Source organism: Alosa pseudoharengus, unplaced genomic scaffold (assembly GCF_046254945.1).
Source record: "Alosa pseudoharengus isolate Yale_2024_CS ecotype anadromous, Long Island Sound unplaced genomic scaffold, YU_APseudo_1.1 YU_APseudo_1.1_scf_2, whole genome shotgun sequence".
In the NCBI taxonomy this organism is placed as follows: domain Eukaryota; kingdom Metazoa; phylum Chordata; class Actinopteri; order Clupeiformes; family Clupeidae; genus Alosa; species Alosa pseudoharengus.
In genome coordinates, this window is record NW_027468663.1 from 4,515,361 (window position 1) to 4,539,733 (window position 24,373).

At 40.8% G+C, this 24,373-nt stretch overlaps 1 protein-coding gene across 2 annotated transcripts; it reads left to right on the forward strand.

Annotated features, from left to right (window-relative positions):
• Positions 1 to 8,168: 8,168 nt before the first annotated feature.
• Positions 8,169 to 24,127, forward strand: dnajb6a (DnaJ heat shock protein family (Hsp40) member B6a). 2 transcript variants are annotated; one of them, XM_076293434.1, is made up of 10 exons: positions 8,169 to 8,308; positions 9,253 to 9,353; positions 9,453 to 9,562; positions 13,438 to 13,503; positions 13,613 to 13,726; positions 14,434 to 14,589; positions 20,598 to 20,805; positions 21,118 to 21,188; positions 22,785 to 22,991; positions 23,452 to 24,127. In XM_076293434.1, the coding sequence occupies exons 2-10, from the start codon at positions 9,289 to 9,291 to the stop codon at positions 23,517 to 23,519; spliced, it is 1,065 nt and encodes a 354-aa protein (XP_076149549.1). In that variant the 5' UTR covers positions 8,169 to 8,308; positions 9,253 to 9,288; the 3' UTR covers positions 23,520 to 24,127. The 2 variants fall into 2 exon arrangements, with proteins under 2 accessions (XP_076149549.1, XP_076149550.1); XM_076293435.1 differs by having other exon boundaries at positions 13,616 to 13,726.
• The last annotated feature ends 246 nt before the right edge of the window (positions 24,128 to 24,373 follow it).

Below are 24,373 nucleotides of genomic sequence, written 5' to 3' on the forward strand. Positions count from 1 at the left end.
ACTCTATAGAGTGGTGAAGTCCCGCCCCTTCCGTTTGCCTCCATGGGACCTATCTTTCAAAAAAAATTTAATGGCAGTCTATGGCGAAAAAGAAATTATTTTCTGGTCCCGGTTGACTTGTGCCTTGAATTACCCATATGATGTTTGTCAAACTCGTAACTCGGACCTTCACCAAGCCCCTTTAACAGATGATGATGCTGTACAAATACATCCCAACATTACTTTTTTGTGCGTCCAGCAATGTACGTAAGTCACTTTCAGTCAAGCGCATGAAAACCAAGAAGCAGATCGAGGACCTGTGGTTCCATCTGCAAATGTTCCACTATGGCATGAACTGGAATGTACTTTCTGTCCTTTGCTGTACCTGCCTTCATCCAGATCATGTGGAAATGGGCAATCATCAGTACCAAGATGTCGGTGTCTCTCGCTGAGACAACAATATTTGATGCGTTGCTTCTAATGCAGTGAAGAACAATTCTTGTGTCTGCTTCTTCATGCTTGGCTTCCAAGCAGTCAGTGTTAAAGGTTGAATTAGAGGCTTCAACTCTCTCTTCATCACTGAAGCCACCTGCAGCAACTATGATCTTATTTGCTGGAGCTCCAACAATCAGCTGTTGGGATAAAAAGTGTGCAAGATCAGCCTTGTTGTCTGCATGAGCAATAAAGTTCTCCCACTTTGCAGGAAGAGGCAAATCTCTGCTCTCAATTGGTCTTCTGATTGCCACCAAGCAATCCTGTTCCACTTTTGATAGAATGTGTGTGGTAGCGATCAAACAAAACATCAATTCGCTGGAATTGTGCTCCACTTCTGAGAACAGATTCCACAAAAACATCAGCAAGGACTCCAAAACTCTTTGCTGCTTGTGGCTTTCCAATGGCAATGACCAGAGCTTGACCATCAATGATGAGCATTGGTTCATCCCGAAGGTCTCTGTTATCAAGGTGGTTGGGACATGGAATGCCAGCAGCTAGAATCTTAGTAAACACTGCCTTTGAACCTGAAAGAAGCTGTCCATTTACATCTGCCAGAGACAAGGGCACAACAAATAGTTCATGCATCATAATGCTGTCAAGATTGACTGGGCGCCCTGCATCATATGCAGCAATGAGGCGTTGCAGAATGTTTCGGTCTGCCTTGACAGTTTTTACCTTTCCCGTTTTAAGATCTGACTTCTTAACTTCAAACAAAGACGCAAACGTTATACTTGTTCTTTTTAAGTTTGTCCCTGAACGAGACTCTCCCCCCTCCCCCAGATGGCAACAGCCTCTCAACAACAAATGTATCTAATTGACTTTGACCTTTCTGTGGTGCTGTCAACAGCTCGCTTTCAATATCCTGCGTGGCCAAGTCTTTGTTTGCAATGTGTTGCAGGGTCTGGGACAGGTTGGCAAAGAAAAGGCCAAACCTCTGCAAGACTGCAAGCAAAGCATCTTCATCTGCATTGTCCCGTTTTCATTCGGACTTTTGTCGTTTCACTATGGATGTAGTTATCATCTGGTCCCTGACCAAAAGCAACTTTAGTGTCATGGGCAAGACTGGATCGGAGGTTGAAAGACAGAGCCCACCTACTTAGTGCTGAGGATGTCTTTGTGTTTCCAACAATGCCTCCGCCTTTCTTTCCAATACACCATAGCCACTCCTGACTATGATCAGGGTCCACTTGGTTGAAGCGGTGACTACAAAGTTTCCGGTATCAAACTCCGTTTTTACTAGTTTAGGAAGTTGGTGCATTTCATTCAGGTAGATAGTGCCCCACCGTGCATAATTGATGTGGTTATACCGCATGAAAAAGGGCAACATTTTCTGGAATGCACAAAGGTGCAGATCCCAGATTCCATCCCTCTGTGCACGAATGAATAATGCTCGAGTTATGTAGGAAGCCTGATAATAGTACAAGCAAAGTGTCCAGTTGTGTCAAGCCGCCTTAGTATTTTAAAACTAGCCATTTTGATGCGTGTATACTAGGGGTGTAACGGTACACAGAAGTCACGGTTCGGTTCATACCTCGGTTCGGACATCACGGTTCGGTACGAGTTCGGTACAATGGAGGGAAAAGCAAAACAAAAATGCAGAAAGCATTTTTTTTTGTACATGTCTCAGGCTGTACCACCTAGTGTCATACAGTCTCTTCCCTGAGCCATCTGCAACAGCCTGAAGTGTGTAAGATGTAGGCTAAACTGTACAATAAGTACCCAGACTCCATCTGTAACTTGTAAACAAAATAAGACAATCAGCTATAAAACTGAAAATAGGCCTACAGCATCTCTTATTTCTGCAAGTGCAAATTACATAGAAAAATGATTTTTAAAAATCCACTTAAGCAAGACCTTCAACATCTGTGTTTAGTTGTATATGGAAGGGTCTACAATTTGCCTCAATATTTTTTTTATTGTGTGTAAAGTAATAATCTAGCCTACTAACTGTGAAAATATCACACTATTTTGCCTTTTTTTTAAAAACGAAATGGCTCCTTTCATTTCATAAACAGACTACAACTAGAAGTCACGTGACTTTGCCCTTTGACGTTAACTCACTGTAGCATGGTTTGTTTATTAGCCTGGTTAGCGTTGTCACTTTATTTTACTGTCTATGCACTTAACACTACCAGAACCTCATGTGAGAAGTTACAAGTTACCCCAACATAAAGGTAATTACCACGCGACTTACATAGCTTTCTGTCATTACGAAATCATTTAATGTAAGCCATAGGTTTTGGCCCTATTTGTATCCAAAGGCTGCTGAAGCGCAGGGGAAGTTTTTTCCCCTCGTTTCAGTGATTGGTAGCCTACATCATCTGGGTGATGGCTTCGAATATGTGTAGCATTTTTTCCACTCACATACCCAACAACTGCTGAACAACGCCGACACACAGTTTCATCTTATCCACCACTCTTTCGCCTGTACTAACGTTACTGTAACTGAAGTTCTCAAACTTGCGATCTTAAAGAGACCAGCGGATCCTCTAACTCTTGTGGGTCTAACCTTAGTGCTGCTAATGACTGACGGACTCGACCGACGACCTGACAAAAAAAACATAGGCGCCAATCAGAGCTTCAGAGCTAAAGCGAGGCTACAGATTAGCGTTAGGTGTCGCTAAAGAACTCCCGTAACTCTCGCTACTTAACAGTAATTGCGCATGACATTAATTAATCCGCACACGAGTTTTATGTATTTTTATACCGTGTATTCTCCGTGTAAATGCATGCACCGAACCGTGACGTCCGTACCGTTTCGGTTCAATACGAATACATGAACCGTTACACCCCTAGTGTATACCAGTCAGCTGAGTTTAATTAGCGTAGGGTGACCAGATTTGTCGGAACTAAAACCGGGACACTTTGTGCGTGACCGTGTTTAACGTGAACATGCAGCAGCTCAGGCAGAAACAGACATTTGTTTCTTTAAGCCCAAACGTTCTAGGGGGTGCGGGGGTGTCACCCCCGAGAAAATTTATTAAATATCGTTGTGTAAACGCACAAGTTTTGCGCAACTTTCAGTCAGAGAAAAAGGTCCTGTCCTCATGCATATGAAAGATTAATATAATGCCATTATGTTGTTTAGAACACACCGTGAAATAAAGTTTTCATCTTAAAACTTTGCTGATAACATTTCAAATAAATGCCAGCTAGCGCAGGGGTCCCCAACCTTTTATGTACCACGGACCGGTTTGATTCCTATTTTTTTTTTCACGGACCGGCGGGGGGGGGTTCGGGGGTTCCATGTTCCATATGTGTTGTGCATGCACAGCTTGAAAAGAACTAGCTCCAGTTATGTAGGAACAGTGAAGGTAACGATCTCTTGTGAAAAACGTGAACTTGAAGAAGTGAAAATTGAACAATATGAACTATGAATATTGAACAACTTGAAGCTACATCTATAAGTGTGAACATGCTTAACAAAATATGGGAACAAAACATGGGCTATGTGCGCCGCGGTGGGCTTTGCCGCGATTATGGACACGTACCAAATGCTTCATGTGAAACGCCTGTGGGCGCATTGGAGAAAGCCATGAGCGTCCCTCTCGCACGATAAAGGTGTTGAAAACGGCCAATAAACTCCTCTAAGCAGGCAATAGATGGCATGGGCATGTCACATATTATTGTCTTTTTGATTAGGCCTACCAAGCACATATTCACGTTTAAATGAAGGTTACTGGATAATTTAAAACAAAAGCAAATTGTCCTGAAAGCATCCGATATGTCGCCCTTAATTGAAAGTCAAAACTTTGAATGCGTCTTATGAAGCATTGGAGAAAGCCATGAGCGTCTCTTTCGCAAAATAAGTATAGGTATAAGTATATATACTCTTTTGATCCCGTGAGGGAAATTTGGTCTCTGCATTTATCCCAACACAGTGAGGTGAAGCACACACTGCAACAACAGCGGGAAAAAGATGGGGACTAAACGTGCATTATGAATATAATCAGTGGGAGCCCTGTGCTTGTTTCCCTGCAACAAGAAGCTTCCATCTGGGGGTGATAGAAGACAGTGACACCCTCAGTGTGTTTGAAATGTCCAGTCGATTGCGCAATTTGGTCTTAGTTGCAGTCATTGCCGAAAACCCGGCCTCGCATAGATACGTGGTGGGAAACGTTTTCAGCGCTTTTACGGCTATCTCGGGATATTCTGCTTTGGTTTTGATCCAAAAACCCGCCAGAGAGGTTTCCTTATACACACTCTTAAGACCACCGTCATTTGCAATTTCGATCAACTGCTCTTCCTCCTGCGCTGACAAGTTAGGACTATTCGGGATATTGACAAATGGGTTGCGGACCCACTCATTGGTTTGCCAAAATCCCCACTAGCCTACTGTTTGGAACATATCAAATACACCCCGGTCCACTCGCCGTCCCCACAAATCAAGCTTGGCTTTAAATGCAGCGACTTTATCTGCCAGTTTAAAGACAGTCGTCATTCTCCCCTGGAGTGACAGGTTGAGGTCATTAAGCAACCCGAATATGTCACACAGGTAATCCTCATCACTAAAATGTGCAGCTAACGGTGACTTTTTTCTGTAAGAAATCTCTGCAGCGGCTCTCGCAACTCAAACACCCTGGCAGTGACCTGCTAAAGATGCTTGTTTTTTGTTGTTCATTCTAGCAGTTTAGCTAACTTCGTGTGACACTACCGTTCGCCAAGAACTGATCAAGTGAAGTGAGCTGACCTGAGGCTGCGCAGCGCTGAAGGCAATTACTGTATGTAAAAGTGTTGAAGGCGGGCAGACAGACGTAAGAAAATAGACCTTGCATAATGCAAACATGCGTGCAATCAAACAACTGCATATAGGCCTATGCCATGCAAAAACGTGACATTATTTCGAATTAAATTTAGTTTAGTTTGCATGCATTTTTTTTTTAAACTCATGTCGTAGGCTACGGCCCGGTTAGGAATGTCCTGCGGCCCGGTGGTTGGGGACCGCTGAGCTAGCGCATTAGCAAGGATATTGTGTAATGTATACTGTTGATGTTGTTTCATAGCCTTTTGCTTGTGTGTAGTTAGGCCCACTGCTAGATTTTGACAGGAGCTCGTGATATTTTCGATATTTACGCTTTAAAGCTACTTGGGCTCCCGCAAGCTGTCAAACACTGTCCACTCGCCTATAGTGGTGACCCCTCTGGTTTATACATCCAGTGTTTATGTTAGCTAACTGTATCTGGATGTGTTGCTCTCAGAGCAAGACAGAGATGGCGCATGACATGCAGTGATGCCTCGTACAAAAAAAAAAAAAACGCGATTTAAGCACCGAAATGAGGCACCGAAATCCACGTTGTCATTCAATGCAGTTACTACCATTTGCATCGGCACCGGTGCCATATTAGAACCGTGTTTCGGTGCCCAACCCTACTCTCGGCACAGTCAAACCAAAGTTAAGTCGTGTTGAAAAGAGGCTGAACCTTGCAAACGATTTACTTTTATAGACCACTGAAATCGCGCGTGAATCACACGTGAAAATGACCATCACATTAGGTTGTGACTGGTTGTGAGCGAGATCTAACCATAGACAGTAAAAGAAATGGACGAACAGACTCCGTCGTTTTCAATGGGAGGGCACTGAAGGTTTTTTCAGTTGGCTTGCCATCGTACTGCGCAGACTCGTACTTAACTTTGTGACGTTAGCCATCGAACTGAATCTTGTAACTCCTATGATAGATGGTTCACATAGAAATTCTTCTCACACTTCCTTCACCTTCAAAGTCATCAAAGTTAAACATTTATTTATGTATTATTATTAAAATCATCCTAACAAGTGATATCAAGTCGTGTTAATGTTGAAACTACCAGACATGATCATCTTCAAATACAATCATGGTAGCCTAAAACAAAACAAAAAAGTTAGCCTTCGTCTTTCCACTGTTCCGACCTACAGTCAATCCATCGAAAACCTTTGAAATGATTAACGTTAGTGCCGGTTTTTTTATTAGGTTTACTTGCCTCTATGTAATGCTTTACCTTAACATACAATGGTATTGTAGGCTACATAGCTTTGTTCATGAGTTTCCATGCTGGTAGGACTTAGCTTCTTATCCAAACAATACGGTTATCTCCCTACGAAACGTTAGCTTCCCTACAACCGGACTCGCTAACTATACTTATTACGGCAACCTCAACGTTACATACGAGGTAGTTGAGCCTGTTTTGCCTTCTATTGTTTATACAGAAGCTACAACGTCGGCACAGGATATATGTTATATGAAGTTATGGGAGTTCAAAAAAATCCTAAATGAATGGGCATTCTATGGGGTTAGCAGAGAGTTGATAACCACTGCTCCATGGATGCTTCTACTTCCGGGAATTCGCCTGCCCCCTTGGATCTAACGCCCTCCTCCGCCTAAGTACATCGGAACTATCTCCCGGTTAGCATTAATAATCGTTTACTACTTTAACGGCACTGACATTCAAAAAATCCAGTGGAAACCAGATGACAGAAGTATGTAGGCCAGACATCCCAAGTCTCCCGGAAGTTCCGGGAGTCTCCCGCATATTGATAGCGGCTCCCTGACGCCCGCAAATTAAATAAAATCTCCCGGAATCTAGAGCGAGCGATCAAGAGCGCGCACGCGAGAGGGATACCTAAAATCGCGTGTGCATCTGAGTGTAGCGCGCACACGACAGGGGAGAGAGAGAGGGGTGGTGGTGCATGTGTGTCTGAGTGCATCCAAGACAGAGAGCATCCTGATCCTGATCCTAATCAGTTCAGTGTATCTAGGAACAGGAGAGTCACGACCAGTCAGTCCCCCCCAAAAAGGAAAATGTAAGACCCATTTCAAAGTGTACCCTTGTTTATAAGAGTAAAAAATAATGATAGGCCTAGTCTTGCATGCTGCACTGTTTGTAACAGTGTTAGCATTGCCCATGGTGGGTTCAATGATTGCAAAAACATGTTGAGGTGAGTTTAACTAGTGTCAATTCATGTGCATATTATTCAGGCCTATATTAGATGGCTTAATTGCCAAGGCTACATGAAGACCAAACTGCAAGATCTACATATTTTATTTTCACAATTAGGCTACTATATATAGGCCTTCCTTATTTGGTGTATTGTTATTATGGTTTTTAGTATTGTTATTTATTTATTTATTTATTTATTTATTTTATTTTTTTTGGGGGGGGGCTTCGTGATACCTCCCTGAAATGACTTTTTGCAGGTTGGGATGTCTGTGTAGGCCAATCGGCCCAACAGCTTTTTCTACTTTGCCACCTACAGAGTTTGACAGGTACGATTTTTCGAAACGCCATGTTATTTCCCATAGACATTCGACAACCGGAAGTTGGGTGGATCCGGATGTTTCGGAGGCGGGACTTATTCCGGAGAGGTCTATTGGCGTTACAAACTAACCCCATGCATTTCTATGGAGGATTTTTTGAGTGCTGTGTCTCCTCATTAAAAAAAGTCTCTGTCTATACTAGCAAAATATGCACACACAAAAAATAAATTACAAGAAAATCCAACGGGATTACACAAGACACCGTACTAATATATTTTGCATGAAATAGTCAAATTTGTCATTTTCAACATTTGATGTTGTCTGTGTCCTTTTTGCAGCTAAATATGAATTTAAGAGATTTTTACATTTTGTATTCACATTTTACACAATGTCCCAACGATGACCACTGACTTCACAGGACGTGACGTCAGATTTAAACAACAAACGCAATGTTTAGAATTTCCGGGGATTCAGCAGCATTACAGGCAGCTAACGGTATAAGCAAATGACTGGTATCTAGACTAGTAAATACCTATTGTATTTACTGAGAGAGACTGGACAGAAATTAATTGACCAAAGAAAGAATTAAACTGCACGGTCAGGTAAGGTACACGTCTGATACCTCCTTACTTGTGTCCGTAGCATGTAAGGCTGTGGCATCATCTGTAAACACATCACCGATAGCGGTTTGGCTACCTAGCATTAGGTTAGCGAGCTAACGTTAGAGAAAAGGTAGGCTGTGATCAATATTAGGTTAATGGTTATGACCTTTTTCGACAGCCATTGAGGTCGTGGTATTTCAACTAGTGTTAAATGTCTCGTGTTGCCCAAAGCGCTGATGTACCATGCAGCTGCATTAACTTCTAAATACATTTAAGGATAAGTGGGTCGAGCAATGCAAATTTCATGCTAGTTTGGAAGCTAGCCTGCTAGTATGATAATTGTATCTAACGTTATCGTGATTTTTGCAGCACTTGTGTTGTATCAAATGCAATACCAGATTAGACTGCTGTAATGTTCAAGAGGTTGTGTACTTACTATCAATAATAATGTGTGCCACTAAAAGTAATGCAGCTTGTATAGCTAACGGTACCTTATCCGTTAGCTTCTACCTAGCTATTGAGATAGTTCTTCATTAAACGGTGGCTCCCTAATGGCTTTTTCCTAAGAGAAATATTACATTAAAGGTAAATGGGCAAATGAACATCCGATTTCATTCTAGTTCTCTGAACTGTAACCACTCTCATCCAGACCAATGATCTGGACTAGAGCATTTGCATCTTTACCATAGACTAAGAGACTCTGTTTGGTGTTAAATGGGTTTTACTTTAGGTCTGTGACGGTCTTGTCTCTGAAAGCATAAGTACTGTCTTGCTAAGTGCAGATTTATAAGTACCATCAAATATACTTATATAGTATTTCAGGCTTTCAGTAACAATTTGATCAAATTTGCTGCATGTTTTCTCTTTCTGTTTTTTAAGAGCACATGCATATGTTTTTCACATTTCTTGAGCTTGTTTCTAAAAAGATGATTCTATTTTTGTAGGCTATCTGAGGTCAAACTTCAGATTTTCTCAGCACCATGGGGGAATATTACCATATTTTAGGTGTGCAAAGAAATGCATCTCAAGAGGACATTAAAAAAGCGTAAGTGCATTATGTCCCCGCAGTTGTCTTTGGCATTGTTATGTTGGCACGATTACACTGTGGTACATAATGTTTGTATTTGTTTTTGTGTGAGTTTAGATACAGAAAACTTGCTCTCAAGTGGCACCCTGATAAAAACCCAGACAACAAGGATGAGGCAGAGCGAAGGTTCAAAGAGATTTCAGAGGCCTATGAGGTCCTTTCAGATGGTATGTTCTAAATGTAGTACAGAAGATGTATGGATGTGTGCTGATGGTTGTGTTTGCCTTTGTGTTTTACTTAAAGGAGAATTCTGGTGTGATATTGACCTAAAGTGTGTTGAAACATGATACCGAGTGTGAACGTATGTCTCATAGCCCATCTCTGCTTGTCCCCTGCACTCCAAAATCTGGCGCTAGTTAGCCGATGCTACCAACAGCTTTTTCAATGGTGGTGCTTCGGCATCGGGCTAGCCATGCAAATAAATCACTGTTTTACACCATTTACGAGGCTCAATGTATCTCCACACTTCATTGGTAGACTTCCGAGGGACATTTAAAACGAGACATTGAGAACTTTGAAAAAGCACTAGTAGTTTACTTCCAAGACGATTTATACAGACAGTATCTTCACGAAGTTTAGTGTTTGCAGCCATCTTGAATTTAGTCACGATAAGTTGAGCGACGAGTAGGTATGATAAGGGATCAGATTCCAAAAATAATTCAGTGGAAATGCATGGATTCCAGTTGCTGCTACTGGAAGAAACTGGAATCCATGCATTTCCACTGAATTATTTTTAGAATCTGATTTTGTGCAGAGTGCAGGGGACAAGCCGAGATGGGCTATGAGACATACGTTCACACTCGGTATCATGTTTCAACACACGTTAGGTCAATATCACACCGGAATTCTCCTTTAACTTTATCTCCATTTTATGCATTTATTGGTTTCATTTTCACTGCCCAGTAATTGTGCACTGTGCACTGTGCAAAGGCAAGCAATGTGTCTGAGGCGTCTCAAAGGTCATTTATCACTTCCTAATGTGGTGATGGGTGAAGGCCGGCTTACATGTCATATGGCTTTGGGGGAAGATCATGTGCATGTTAACATCTAGGGTTAAAAAATAAAACTTTAAATGTCTCTACAAAACACATCTGGTATGATTACCAATCACTTAAAGTTTACAAAACAGGTTAAAGTTTGTTTCTATGTGCCCTAGATCAAAGGTTACAGCATTCTGAAGATAATTACAAGTGGAGTGTCGGGCAGTATAGATTTATGCTCTTGAAAAGCTAATTTATCTTAAAGTAATTGTGAAAGATATTGACAACTTTTTCCTTATTCTATTCTTGTTGCACAGAGTTCCCTTGATTTGGTTTTGACAAAAAAAATGAAGAAAAAATATATCTAAAGGGGTTTACTCTGTTACCGTAACTCCGTTACCATAAAATAATGCGCGAAGCCTGGCTTGTAGCACTTTAGCGTTCCAGTTTGGCTTTGTGGGAAAGAACATGGACGACACCAGGGCAGCAACTGTCTCGGTCATGGCAGTCATGGAGGTATTATATATAACTGGAGAGAGTGACTAAGTCCCGGCCGAATTCATTTCAATGGCCTATGCTAGGCTAGCTACTTCTGCAAAAAATCTTTTTCACTTTAGGCTACACAAATAATGATTCCTAAATATTTGGACAGGTTGTAGGCCTATTACGCAATAGGCTATCCAACGAAAATGACTATAATTAAGTAGACATGGAATTTAAGAAACGTGTGGATAGCTGGGATTTTTGCTGCACCCATTGTGAATTTGCAGCTTGTTAAACCTAGGCTACATTTGCAGGCAGACGAAATGAAGCCAACGCAAAAAACGTGCCGATAGAAGTGCACATCGCTTGGGTATTGTGGTTCGAGCAGGCATTTCAAGAGTTGGATATTTGGCTTTTGCCTCGACTGGCAGCCTGGATATTTAAAATCAAATGCATGTCAATGTTGCATGGAAGCAAACTAAATAAGTAATTGGCATTTCTTTCGTTTTAAATCATTTGGGGAGACATAGGTTACATGATCCAGGCGTTGCGTTGTCATGGACTAAAGGTAGGAACTACAGTCTGCGTTTTAAAATAGTTTTCATACACAACGCAATGAGTAGGCTAATAATTGGATATAGGTCATTTTTATGCATCTGCTAAAATGTATGGTTATACAGTTACCTTGTCAACCCACACATAAGGCAAATAATAGGCTATCCTGATATGACAACATTTACTTTTTCTTTTATTTACCACAAAGTCCGGTATAATACAGCCTAACCATGTAGGCTTTAAGTCAAGTATCAGTAGCTTAATCCAAGTAGTTAGTTGTTTTATTTGTTGTCTTCCAGAAATGCAAACCAACACGGATGCGCGAGGACGCTCGTGCCCAACACTAAACTCGTGCATGAGCTGTCATCTACCAATCAGCATGTAAAAACTGGTGCCGGAAGTTGCAACCATGTAACGCCATTTTTTAAAAAATGTCGGCGGCCAAATGCCATGCTAAGTGGCTGAAGCTAACCCTTCAAATCCTGACCCCCTGGTCTCGGTAGTGCTGGGCGCTTGCCTAGAACACGAGAGCAAGCTTGTGGTTCATCTAAACAAGCTGTGGGATGATTTACAGTTGCATTCATATTCCAGCTTCATCACACTTACAATTTTAATTTCAACAAGTGCTGTGCATTTTTCTCGAGCCACGAGGGGGGCAGTAGCTATTGTTATTGTTAGCTACATTAGCCTCTTTAGCAAACCAGCTCGAAAACAAAACGTTACATTGTATTGCACGCACAGCAAGACCGAGCATTGCATAAATTGGTGATCGGATTAAAGCAGTAATGTAATCAAGTGTGTAAGAGCATTTAAAGTCGACATTAAATCGACCAATGTAGTACAAATGCAAAGTAAATACATCTCAACTTCAGCAATTATGGGCGCAGCCATCTTTGTTTTCAACTCAGCTCGGTGCGCTATCAAGGGCCCCGAGTTGGACAGCTGATATTCCGACCAAAAGGGGCCGTGTCTGGGTGAAATGTTGCAAGACAACCGGGAAATTTCACACTTTCTAACTCGGACAAATCAACTGGATTACCCCATCACTCACACACACACACACACACACACATCCTCTAAAATGCAGTCATGGCTGTATTTGTTGGTGTCCTTACAGATTCTTGAAAGAATGCTTCACTTCTAATGCACCTAAAAGAATATGGACCATAGAAGTCATAGTTGAGAAAAATCAGAGTTGCATGATAATATCAGAAATGAAGTTACAGACAAGCATGTTAGGCAAAGGCTATCAGATCATCTCCAAGCAGTTTGATTTCCCATTGATTACAGTTGCACATATTATTAACAAGCATAAGGTGCATGGGACTGTGCCTGTGGCCAACCTTGCTGGATGTGACTTGAATTGATGAGAAAAAATTGGATGGAATTGTTTTTTTTGTTTTTTTTGCAAAAGTCACATCAGTTCACAGATGGAAAAAATGAAGGCCTGAAGGCATCCCGGAAAGAAATATACAGCCCGGTGTTCGAAAGCTCAGTTTCCTTCACAGGTCATGGGTCCTCTAACAGGATAATGACCCAAGAAACACAGCTAAAAGCACACCGAAATGGTTAAGGAACAAAGAGTGGACTATTCTAGAGTGGCCCTCTATGAGTGCAGACCTAAATCCTAAATTGGGCATCTCTGGAAAGAGTTGGAACATGCAGTCTGCAGAAGGCACCCTTCAGGCTTGAGATGACAAGTTTGCTCAGGAAGAGTGGACAATACTGCTGGTTGACAGACGCATAAGTCACATTCAGACCTACAGAAAGCATTTGTTGGAAATGATTGATCTTAAAGGTTATGCAACACGCTATAACCATTTTGGTCAATGCTATTTTATTTGTTCTTTTCGTGGAAGGCCATGACCGCATGCATATCAATGTTGCTGAAGGCTCTTCTGTCTTGTTAGATCTTGCTTTGTCCTAGTGCTTCCCGTAGTGTTTCCCTTCAGTTTAACTTGTGTAGTAATTATGAATCGTGTGATGTTTGTCTCTAGTTTACTAACAGTATACTTCTTTTATAGCCAACAAAAGAAAAACATATGACTGCTATGGTAAAGAAGGCTTAACAGCAGGTGGTGGTGGTAGAGGTAAATCTTGTTTTAAACTACACAATACACAATCTTTTCTCATTGTGTATTTTATAATAAACAGTGTCTGTGTGATTTATTCTGTATGATGTCCTGTTTTCTCTCTAAGCAGGTGGGCATTACTCCAATGGTGACCACTTTACCGGAGGCTTTACATTCCGCAATCCAGAAGACGTGTTCAGGGAATTCTTCGGGGGACGTGATCCATTTGCAGATTTCTTCGGTGAGTCAGTCATTGTACATGAAGTTAGAAAAAATTGGAATTGTTGTTTTAGTCTGACTAAAACTGTTAAAATGCATGTGAACATGTTAGTCTGACTGTAAGTCAAACACACCCAGATAATGGAGTTTGGGTTTCAACATATTCCTGCATGTATACGTTCAATTGGGGCCAAATTGGACTGTCTGCTCTGCGCATGCTCCCTAATCCCCTCCCCAGGCTTTGGCCCAGAAATTAACAGAAGAAGCAGCAGTGACCCTAACCACGAGGGATAGCATGCAGGGATAGCATGCATGTCACCTCTTATATGTTTTGCGTTTATGCTGCTCTCTTGGCTAGGGCCCACTTGGAAAAGAGGCAACTGCCTCAATGTGACTACCCTAGTAAAATAAAGGAGAAATAAAAAAATATGCTAATTTAAGCCAGCTAAATTGTTTGTCAATTGTTTTGGTCTGTGACATAATAGGTCTCCCTTAAAAAAGGCAAATGCTAACAAGCTGAACATACTTTGGGTAATAAATCGATTCCTCCTTCTTGCTTTTATACTGGACAAGGACAGTAGTCCAATTGAATGGCCTAGTCGAGCTATAACCGTAGCTTGACATAACTGTGCATGTAAACATACCGAGTGTTACATGAGCAGCGAGACTCTGTCAGCCCATGTGTGATGGTATGTGAAAGGTGTCTGCTTTCTCTCTGGGCCATGGCAGGTGGAGACCCCTTCGGTGATGACTTCTTTGGCGACGACTTCTTTGGTGGCCGGAGGCACCATCGGGGTGTGAGCCGGAGTCGGACAGCAGGGCCCTTCTTTGGGGGATTCGGGGGATTTCCACCGTTTGGCGCAGGATTTTCAGCCTTTGAACCAAGTGAGGATACTTCAAATCAAATGTTTATTTGTCACATACATTATACAGGTAGCCTATAAATGCAGTGAAATGCTTGTTCCACTGACTCCAAGACTGTGCAAAGGATATATATATACAGCGGGGAAAATAAGTATTGAACACGTCAATATTTTTTTCAGTAAGTATACTTCCAGTGAGGCTATTCGCATGAAATCTTCACCGGACATTAGTATTAACTTAGGTAATTCACACATATATAAAAATCCAAACATTAATGTCTAAAAGTAGAGTTATGAGTAAAAAAGTGGAATGGCACAGGGAAAAAGTATTGAACACACTAAGAAAAAGCAGTACACAAAGGCAAGAAATGGCAAGGAACAAACTGGAATCTATAAGTAGTTAGAGAAATTATCCCTCCTATCTGTGCAAATTGATATAAGCTGGGTTAATACATACTGGTGGGCTATAAAAAGATTTTTTCTTACCAAGGTGTCAAACAAGAAGCATTTCATAATGGGTAAAAGCAAAGAGCTCTCCCAAGACCTTTGCAACCTTTTTGTTGCAAAACATATCAATGGAACTGGTTACAGATGCACATCAAAACTTCCGAAGCATCCAGCAAGCAGTATTGGAGCCATTATCTGTAAGTGGAAGGAACATCACTGCATCATCACTGGCCATGCACAGGATCTCCTTGCAAGATTTCTGACCAGGAAGTCAGAAGGATAGTCAGAAGAGTAGCCCAAGAGCCAAGGACCACTCGGAGAAAGCTCCAAAAAGACTTGGTGCAGTTGTTACAGAGAAAATCATAGGTAATGCACTCCACCGACATGGCCTCTATGCACACTCATCCCGCATGACTCTATTGCTGAAGAAAAACATGTCAAAGCTCGTTGAAAGTTTGCTACACAACATTTGGACAATCCTATGAAATACTGAGAGAATGTATTCTGGTCAGGCGAGAGCAAAATTGAACTTTTTGGATGTCATACTACACACCATATTTGGAGGAGAAATGCCACTGTGCATCACTCTAAAAATACCCTACCAACAGTGAGGTTTGGAGGTGGTGGCATCATGGTATGGGCTGTTTTTCATCTCATGGTACTAGCAGACTTCATACAGTTGAAGGAATGATGAATTGAGTCATTTTGTTCCGGGAGAATCTTGACCATCCACCAGGATGATGAGGATGAGACATGGCTAGACCTTCCAGCAGGACAATGATCCAAACCATTCAGCAAAGGAAACTCTCAATTGGTTTCAGAGAAAGGAAATCAAGGCCCTGACTTCAATCCAATTGAACAGTTTTAGAAGTAAACTAAAGATCAGGATTCACAAGAGGGACCCCTGGAATCTTCAATATTAAAGGACTATCTGTTGAAAAGAATGGGCCAAAATCACACCAGAATACTGTAACTGGTTAGTTTCATCATACAGGAAATGCCTTGAAGCTGTCATTACGAATAAAGGCTTTTCCACAAAGTATTTAAGACATTTCAGCAGGCGTGTTCAATACTTTTTTCCTGTGTCATTCCACTTTATTACACATAACTCTACCTATGGACTTTAATGTTTGGATTTTTTTTATATGGGTGGATTAAGTTAATACTAGTGTCTGGTGAAAATTTCATGCAAGTAGCCTCATTGGAAGTATACTTACTGAAAAAAATCTTGACGTGTTCAATACTTATTTTCCCCGCTGTGTATATATATATATATATATATATATATATATATATATATATATATATATATATATATATATATATATATATATATATATATATATATATAAAGGGAGAAGAATAAAGAAAGAAAGTCCAAAGTGCAAAGTGTTTAGGCTATGCTGGATACTTTACTCTATTGATTATATTTAGTTACTTTTGGTGGCCGTTAATGGATTGGGGAAATTCAATCATGGAATTTCTCTTCCATAGCCAAAGATGGCTGTTTGAGGCTGACATCTTTGAACACCTTGTCGTATGTAAGAAATGTATTTCAATTAATCATAAAATGATTGATATGTCACTAGACATTAAGAAATCATGTTCATTTCAAATACTTACAGTTATGTGCATCTCAACTTCAGAATAATAGCAGTGTGTTTTAAAAAATTGAATAAAGCTCAAAATCCTTAGAATAGCTGTTAATTCCATAATATCAATGCATTGGGAACACTGCACATTCAATTTCAAATCAAAACATGACCAAAATTGATCAAGTTTGTGTTATACCTTTACAGAAAGTTAAGAAAAAGGAATGTTGGGCTGTTAAAAAAAATAGCAGTGTTTGCATTTTTCTTTACAAACTCAAACATTTACTGTATAAACTGAATAATAGCGCTGCTATTATTCTGCACATAACTGTATATCACTGATAACAGTAGTCTGGCCAGGATATTGTCATTTAAAAAGTGAAGTTGCAGCCCTCAACTGATGTTGATGTTGTGTTTTGTCATGTCATGTTGTGTTTTGGCCTGATGCGCCACCCTCCACCTATCTACTAATCACTAAGTCAGTAGTGTTTCAGCATCTGGGTTGGCAACCTCGAGTCAGGGGGGAGGGGATACACCGCTCTACAGTAATTTGAAAGTGATTGCAGTACCAGTTTTGGCCACAATCTTACATATTGATCCTTTAAATATAATGAGTAAGTTGGACAGTTTGTTAATAAGCAGATGGTCAGTTCTTTCCCATTATAATAAACAAAGGTAATTTGCTTTAGTCATATTCTGCCTATGGTATATAGTGTTGGATACCTAATGTTTGCAGTGCTGTCCACAGCAATCTCAGCAGTCATGTTAAAGTCTGCGTGAGCGGGCACAGTTTATAAAGATGGTGTAGCTTTCTGTTGAAATGTAGATGTTCTGTTTCATCAACCAGTCAGATCTGTGGTGTTGCCTGCATTTTAGAGATGCACGGATATGGAATTTTAGAGCCGATAACGATAACCGATATTTATTGGTTTGTTGTGACCGATACGATAACCGATAATATTACTCTTGAAAAAAAATTGTGAAAAGTGATTTGGGGAAAGCATTTAATAAGCATAATTTTATTGCAGTAATTTTACCTACCACTAAATGATGGACAGAACTCATAATAGTCCTCAATAGTATGGCAGTCAACAACATAACAGTAGCCTAGCCCTACAGTATGTGTGGCTCCTTTAAGTGAACCTGACGTCAGTGAATTGCGAGTGAGTGGCTAGAGTTTGAATCGTTTTCATTTAGGACTAAACGCTCATAAACGGCTCAGCTTGGAATAAGCTACAGTATAGCGACCAAATCAGAGTTTGTGAGGGAAACTTAGGTTTAGTTTCAACTGCGGGTAACTGAATAAAGCTGCAACTCCTCAGACTGTATCATATGTCCGTCTACTCTGTTGCGCACAACCTGCTGCAGCAGAAATGAAAGGCGTTAGCCCCGAAGGTTTTAACAATTATGATGAGCTGTCTGGAACTTAAGCACGAATGGTTAGCATATTTCTAGGTAATAATACAAAACCCAAGCTAAAGTAATGCAAATATAATACTAAAACACAACTTAGAACTAGGCCTACTTATGTACTCGTCCCACTAACGAGTTTGTTTATTTGTTTCCCCGACCAGCGCAGGAAAGTGCAAACACACCAGCACAAGACGGCTCTAGATAGAGCTAAGCTCCGCTCTGTTAAGGTTAAATGGCGGATCATTCACGAGAGGATTTTGAGATGCACGGATTCCCAAATGAAATGAAATTAGGCTTGCTTTGCCCCCAAGTTTCCAACAGAACAGTTTTGGAACAGTTTTTAACTCAGCGACACAGCCCAGATGAAACCTATCAACTGCACATAACGGCACTCAGTGATCCATTTGGTTCATACCAGGGCTTTGAACCGATTTTTTTTCCCAATCGGTTTGTTCCGAACAGAAACGGAATTATAACGTTTCCGGTTATGAGTTCCACCAATAAATTGACGTTCCCGAACCGGTTAGAACAAAAAAATACTGTTCCTGGAACGGTTAATTTCGTTCCTGTCAGCTGTTTAATGCTATAGTATTATGTCACATCTTTCTCATCCAGCTTAAACCAAATGTAATAATATTACAACCATTATTACATAATAATAATTATATTATTATTAATAATAATAATAATTAAATAGGCCTACAATTATTTCAAATGTGTAGTTTATTGTTAAAAGAGAAAATTCACACAAACGTAACGACGTTAAGACACGTGGTTATGCCACTCGGGCAACAACAAATTGCAACTGTCGGGGGAAAGGCCATCCAGTAGGCCTAATGTTCGCTAGTCCATCATTTACGTGGAGTCGACAAATATAGCTATTGATATTGTGTTTGGAATGAGCGTTTTAATTAACGATGGATCGTAATTTACCTCTTATTTAAGATTTGGAGTGGAGACTTTGTAATTCACCGCTCTCTCTCTCCATTCAGTCATCGAATGTCTGATGTGATGTCACACAGGAAGTGAACCTCAGCCGTCATGGTAACGTGCGCAGGAAAATAATTACTTTTTTTTTTTTTAGTTAATTAACCCGTATTAACCGGTTACCATTATTTTTAAATAAGTGTTCCTGTTCCAGAACATAAAAAATAATAACGTTTCCGGTTTCGTTTCTGTTCCCTGTAAAATACAAAAAGTTCCCGGTTTTCGTTTTCGTTCCTTGAACCGGTTCAAAGCCCTGGTTCATACCATAACATAGTGCTGGGCGGTATGACCAAAAATGTATATCACGGTATTTTTCAAAATTCTTACGGTTTCACGGTATATGACGGTATTTTTTCCCCCATGCATAATCAGATGTTCACAGCATTTTCTACAGGTTGAGAGAGGAATTGCTGCAGTAGGATACATTGACTAAGGATGGTCTATTTTACTGTCATGATGTAGAATAACTCCACACTAGTGGTAATGCAGTTTTGCATGGCCCCAGAAAATTATGCTGTTTACAAAGAGCCACTCGTGATTCTAATGAAGAATCTAATCAGAATGCAAAGACAATTGCAGTGAAAATACAGAACTTTTACTGTGCAAATTTCACAAACATCCTGTATAAAACTAATACAAAAAGTAGTGCAACTTTATATTATACTTTTTTGGAAATGATACAATTTAAAATAAAACCTCTCTGCTAATATGCTTACTCTGTCAAATAGGCCTATCAGAAACATGCCTTATTGTTATTGTGTGGTTTACATGACGTTAGTGGTAGGGTAACTTTAACTTAATGTGGATGTGGATGTCTTGTTAGCCTACCATGAGCTTTGGTTCGGTTCGCTAGGCAAAACATTAACAAAAAAGTTCGTTTTGGTGCACTGATGACAGTCAGGGTCATTTCTAACTAGCCAGCTAGTATTGCTCAGTGCATGTCTATAACATGCTTTACTTGCTACCTGGATAATTTCAGCGAATATTCTTAACGTGAGATGAATGATAAGAACATTAAACTTCACTGTGTTCGGTGGGTTGCTAACTAACGACATCACCTAGGCTACTAGCCAGCTAGTTACAGCTGTTGAACAATCTCAATAGAATTTTCGTGATGGTAAATCCCTTTCATTGCAGTATCCCTTAACGTTTTTCCTTAACTAAAGAAACTATTTAAGGTATTCTGTGCAACACCTTTAAATAAACCCCTTACCTAAGGAGAAATTAAGCCTTAAGGGTCATACTTCAGGGAAAAAACTTTTTTGTTTACCCTCACTATGCCTCGCAGTGGCACCATGCGTGCGTGTGAAAAGTCCCGTCTGAAACACTGTCGCGCGGTGCAGCGTTCCAAACGTTGTGTAGCCTAGCCTAATCAAATACACCGGTATGGCGGTATATTAAAAATTCATATCATAACGAAAATGTACACCGGTATACGGTGTGAACCGGTATACCGCCTAGGACTACCATAACAGTGTGAAATGTACCAGCCAAGATTCTAGAGCGCTCCGCTCCACTCTAAAATGTTTGATTCTCAGCGGGGTTCAGGTTTTTCTGGTTCTGTGCTTATATGTTCCCTCTCTGTCTGCAGGCTTCTCACCCTTTGGGGCAATTGGACACGTGGGGCACATGGGACACATGGGACATATGGGACACATGGGGCACATGGGTGGAGGCTTCACCTCCTTCTCCTCCACCTCTTTCGGAGGAGGTGGCGGGGGCGGCGGAGGCATGGGCGGCTTCCGCTCCGTGTCCACCTCCACCAAATTCGTCAACGGCAGGAAAATCACAACAAAAAGGTATCCCCTTTGTTACTGTTTGTCTTTTCCCGTGGTTTGCCCTTTGTAGTTGGTTCATGTCGATGTGTGCGTGTAAGCAGATTCAGACCTCAGGAATATCCAGTCACCGTGAGGTGTTGACCTCTTGAAGTAAGCATGTTTGTGTAGTCACAAAAGCTGTGTGTGGCTCATGAGTAGCATTACTCAGTTCTACTCTCTCTCTCTCTCTCTCTCTCTCTGTCTCTCTCTCCCTCCCTCGCTCCCTCTCTCTCTCTGTGTCTGTCTGTCCGTCCCCCCCCTCTCTCTCTTTGTCTCTCTCTGTCTCTCTCTCAGGATTATAGAGAATGGACAGGAACGGGTGGAGGTGGAAGAGGACGGCCAGTTAAGATCTGTGACCATTAATGGTAAGGAACAGCTCCTGCGATTGGATAATAAGTAAGACCACAGGAGGTCTTCTGCGTGAACTCTATAACCATAGAAGCATTGTACTGAGATATGTACATCTGATTTTTTTTAGTCTGGTCTTTTTAGATGAAAGACCTAATTTTCTCTGAACCTCTGTTTAATGTATTTATTTGAACAGCTGTCAGTGTTTTAGCACAGGGTGTGTGGTCAGTGCATTTGCTTTCATTTTGGGACCATGACATTGTACCACTGGAGTTGTCTGGATTTCCTTCTTGTCTGTTGACTGTACAGTAGTTTTTTTCATGGGTGGGTGAAGAGCAAATTCGGGGATAGTTTGGGTAGTGCTTTAGGGCAAGGAGTACAACATGCATTTAACAAAAAAAAAAAAAAAAACATGACTACATGAAGTGTTTGAACCAATTGAATTGGATGAACGTAACTCTATGTCTTTGAAAATTGTCTTTTTCTTTTATTTAAATTTATTTTATGTATAAATGTATGTTATGTATGTCATTGAAATGTAATGATATGCAGTTTTAAGTAAAATGTTTTTTTTCCTGTTTTTTTTTTTTTCATATATTCGCATGTATGCCAACAAATGTTAATAATGTTAATGTTAATATGACATAACCGTTCTAAAATCCGAAGTGGTGATATATACGTGAATAGAAGGACTTTTGTGTAATTTGTAAGACAATTTGGCATCAATAAATGGCTTTCATCCTTTTTATGGGGATGTGGGAGCTTTGGCTGCTGTGTGATATTCCGTGTCTAAATCTGATCTAATCCACTGACATTCACAAATGCATTCCTCTGAGAATTTTTGCATGCTTTAACCAGACCATTGAAGCAGCTATTACTGGTTACGGTATGTGTCAATGTTGTGTTTTAACTGATTTCATGTAATGGCCGTTTTCAAGTTTGGCTATCCTCTCTTCATAGCAAGAATTCAAAGTCCAGTTCTTTTAAATAATGCACTTTAGTATTAAAAGTACAGTTACAGATAGTTTTCACAGGTACAGTTAGTTTGTCTTATTGTGGAAATAGTGGATTTTCCACTTGGAATCAATGCTTTAAATTGTTTTGACCATCCGTTGTTAATCATAGCTGTATCTCATAGGCAAATCCCTTATTAGTATTTCTGTTGTTCATTTTGGCCAAGACACATTCCCCAGTAATGGTATTTGTTGAGACTGTTTTTCTGGCATTGGCTTATTTTGGGTTTTGTCAAATGACCTCAAAGAGTGAGGACTAGCGCATGCATGGCATCTTACTAACAAGAGATGTGTGTTTTTATTGTGCTTTGAAAGTGCAAATGTCTGGATCTTTTAAGGTACAGTATAATATTTTTACTAAATTCTCAATTTTGCTTGTGACTTAATTATTGATCAAATGATCCATTCCGCATGGTTAGTGTATTATCCTAGAGTATTGATGTCAAATGAACTGATGTATTAGAATGTATTACAGTCCGTTCATTTGGCTTGTGACTGATTACGATGTGAGTGCCTGTTCATTGTATACAGTGTGTGGGTAGAAGCTTCTCCATCTTGACCCCGTCCCTGTCCCTGACGTGTCCCACTCCTCTCCTGTAGGGAAAACCCAGGGGCTGGCCCTGGAGGAGGGGCATAGGTGCAAGGAGGAAGCACGCCCTGGCTCGTCCGCATCCCAGCAGAGCTCCAAGAGTTCTGCAGCCGAGCGGCCCGCTTCCAAGACGGAGCACCAGCACCAACACCAGCACCAGCACCAGCACCAGCACCAGCACCAACACCAACACCAGCACCAACACAGCCCAGCCAGGGGTGAGTCCAATTTCAATAACGCATAGCACACCCTCTCAGGGCCACATCTGGCCTCAGGACTGGAGGTTTAACCAGAGACTTTCTAATGTGGAGACACAGCACTCAAAAAATACTCCATAGAAATGCATGGGGCTAGTTTGTCACGCCAATATGGCCGTTGTCTACATATATCCCACCCCTTCCTCGGCAAAACGTCGACATGTGAATACGTTAAGCCAATCATGTGGTGTGATGTGAATACATTGAGCCAATCATATGGTGTGTTGTGAAGACATCGTGCCAATCATGTGTTGTGATCTCGCCGCTGGAGAAAGATTGGTGTCGTGATTCCTTGCGCACGCGCAGTTCGACCCAAAGACTGTGCCCGATGAGTGCCCTTAAAACGTTGGTATATGGCCGCCGAGTGGAGGGACTTGCCTAAAAGGACTTTGGTTTAACTGAGTGTACTGTTTGCCCGCAGGACGAGTAGACATGAAAAGAAAGAAACCTGTGGAGCAGGATGGAGGGAAGAAGCACAAGGCAGTATGACCTCTGTCCCAGTCCCACTGATGCGTATGGGAGAGCCAGTGGCAGGATGCAGGTGGACTTCTATGCTGCTTGTCTCAATGCACATCACTGATGTTGTTACAAACACATGTATTGAGTGCACTTTCTCCAGTCGGGTAACTGCAAGATCTCAACCTGTGGCCTACATAACACTACATATCAAGAGATTTAACAAGATGCTGGAAATATGTCTTAAATAGGAAGATGTATGAAGTCCCTACTGACTCCGAGTACAGATCAACTTTTGAAATCGAAACCCTATAGATTAGTGCACACTGGCACCTCAATTTTCAGACTGGGGAATATAAACCTTATGGCTGACTTGCTATATCCTTCACTGGGGTCTTGGAAAAGACTCTTCATATATCCATTTGCTTTACTTTAGCTTAAACCTTCAGAAAAATGGCATTACATTATGCTGTGTGGCTTCAGTTAGATCTTGTGATGTGGTGCACCATTAAAAACTGCAGCCTGACTATTTTTCTTCATCTTATGTCGTGTAACCTTTATTACATACATTTAAAGAGGTTTTACACTGTCTTTTGTTCTATTTATAGAATGATTAATAAATATTTTCACCTTTGACAGAATGCATGTCCTTCATTTTGTAGCAGTTGCCCATTGTCACACACAATGAAAAATGTTTAAGAGGGCTCTTAAAGGAATTATCCGGAGTAAAATGCACTTTAGATCAATTTACGGATGATTGGGAGTACATATGTTGAGTTGACATCAAAATCATGTCATTCGGATGTGTTTTGAGAAAGTTCGATTTTACCGTTTTTAGTCAAAACTCGTTAGCCTGGAAGTGACCAGGGCAAGTCATTTCGCCGCTA

Excerpts from the sequence above, each read along its gene's own strand:
- dnajb6a (XM_076293434.1), top strand. The coding sequence starts at position 9,289 with ATGGGGGAATATTACCATATTTTAGGTGTGCAAAGAAATGCATCTCAA. Across the intron at positions 14,590-20,597 it reads ATTTTCAGCCTTTGAACCAA|GCTTCTCACCCTTTGGGGCA; the intron begins GTGAGGATACTT and ends CTCTGTCTGCAG. Across the intron at positions 21,189-22,784 it reads AAGATCTGTGACCATTAATG|GGAAAACCCAGGGGCTGGCC; the intron begins GTAAGGAACAGC and ends CCTCTCCTGTAG.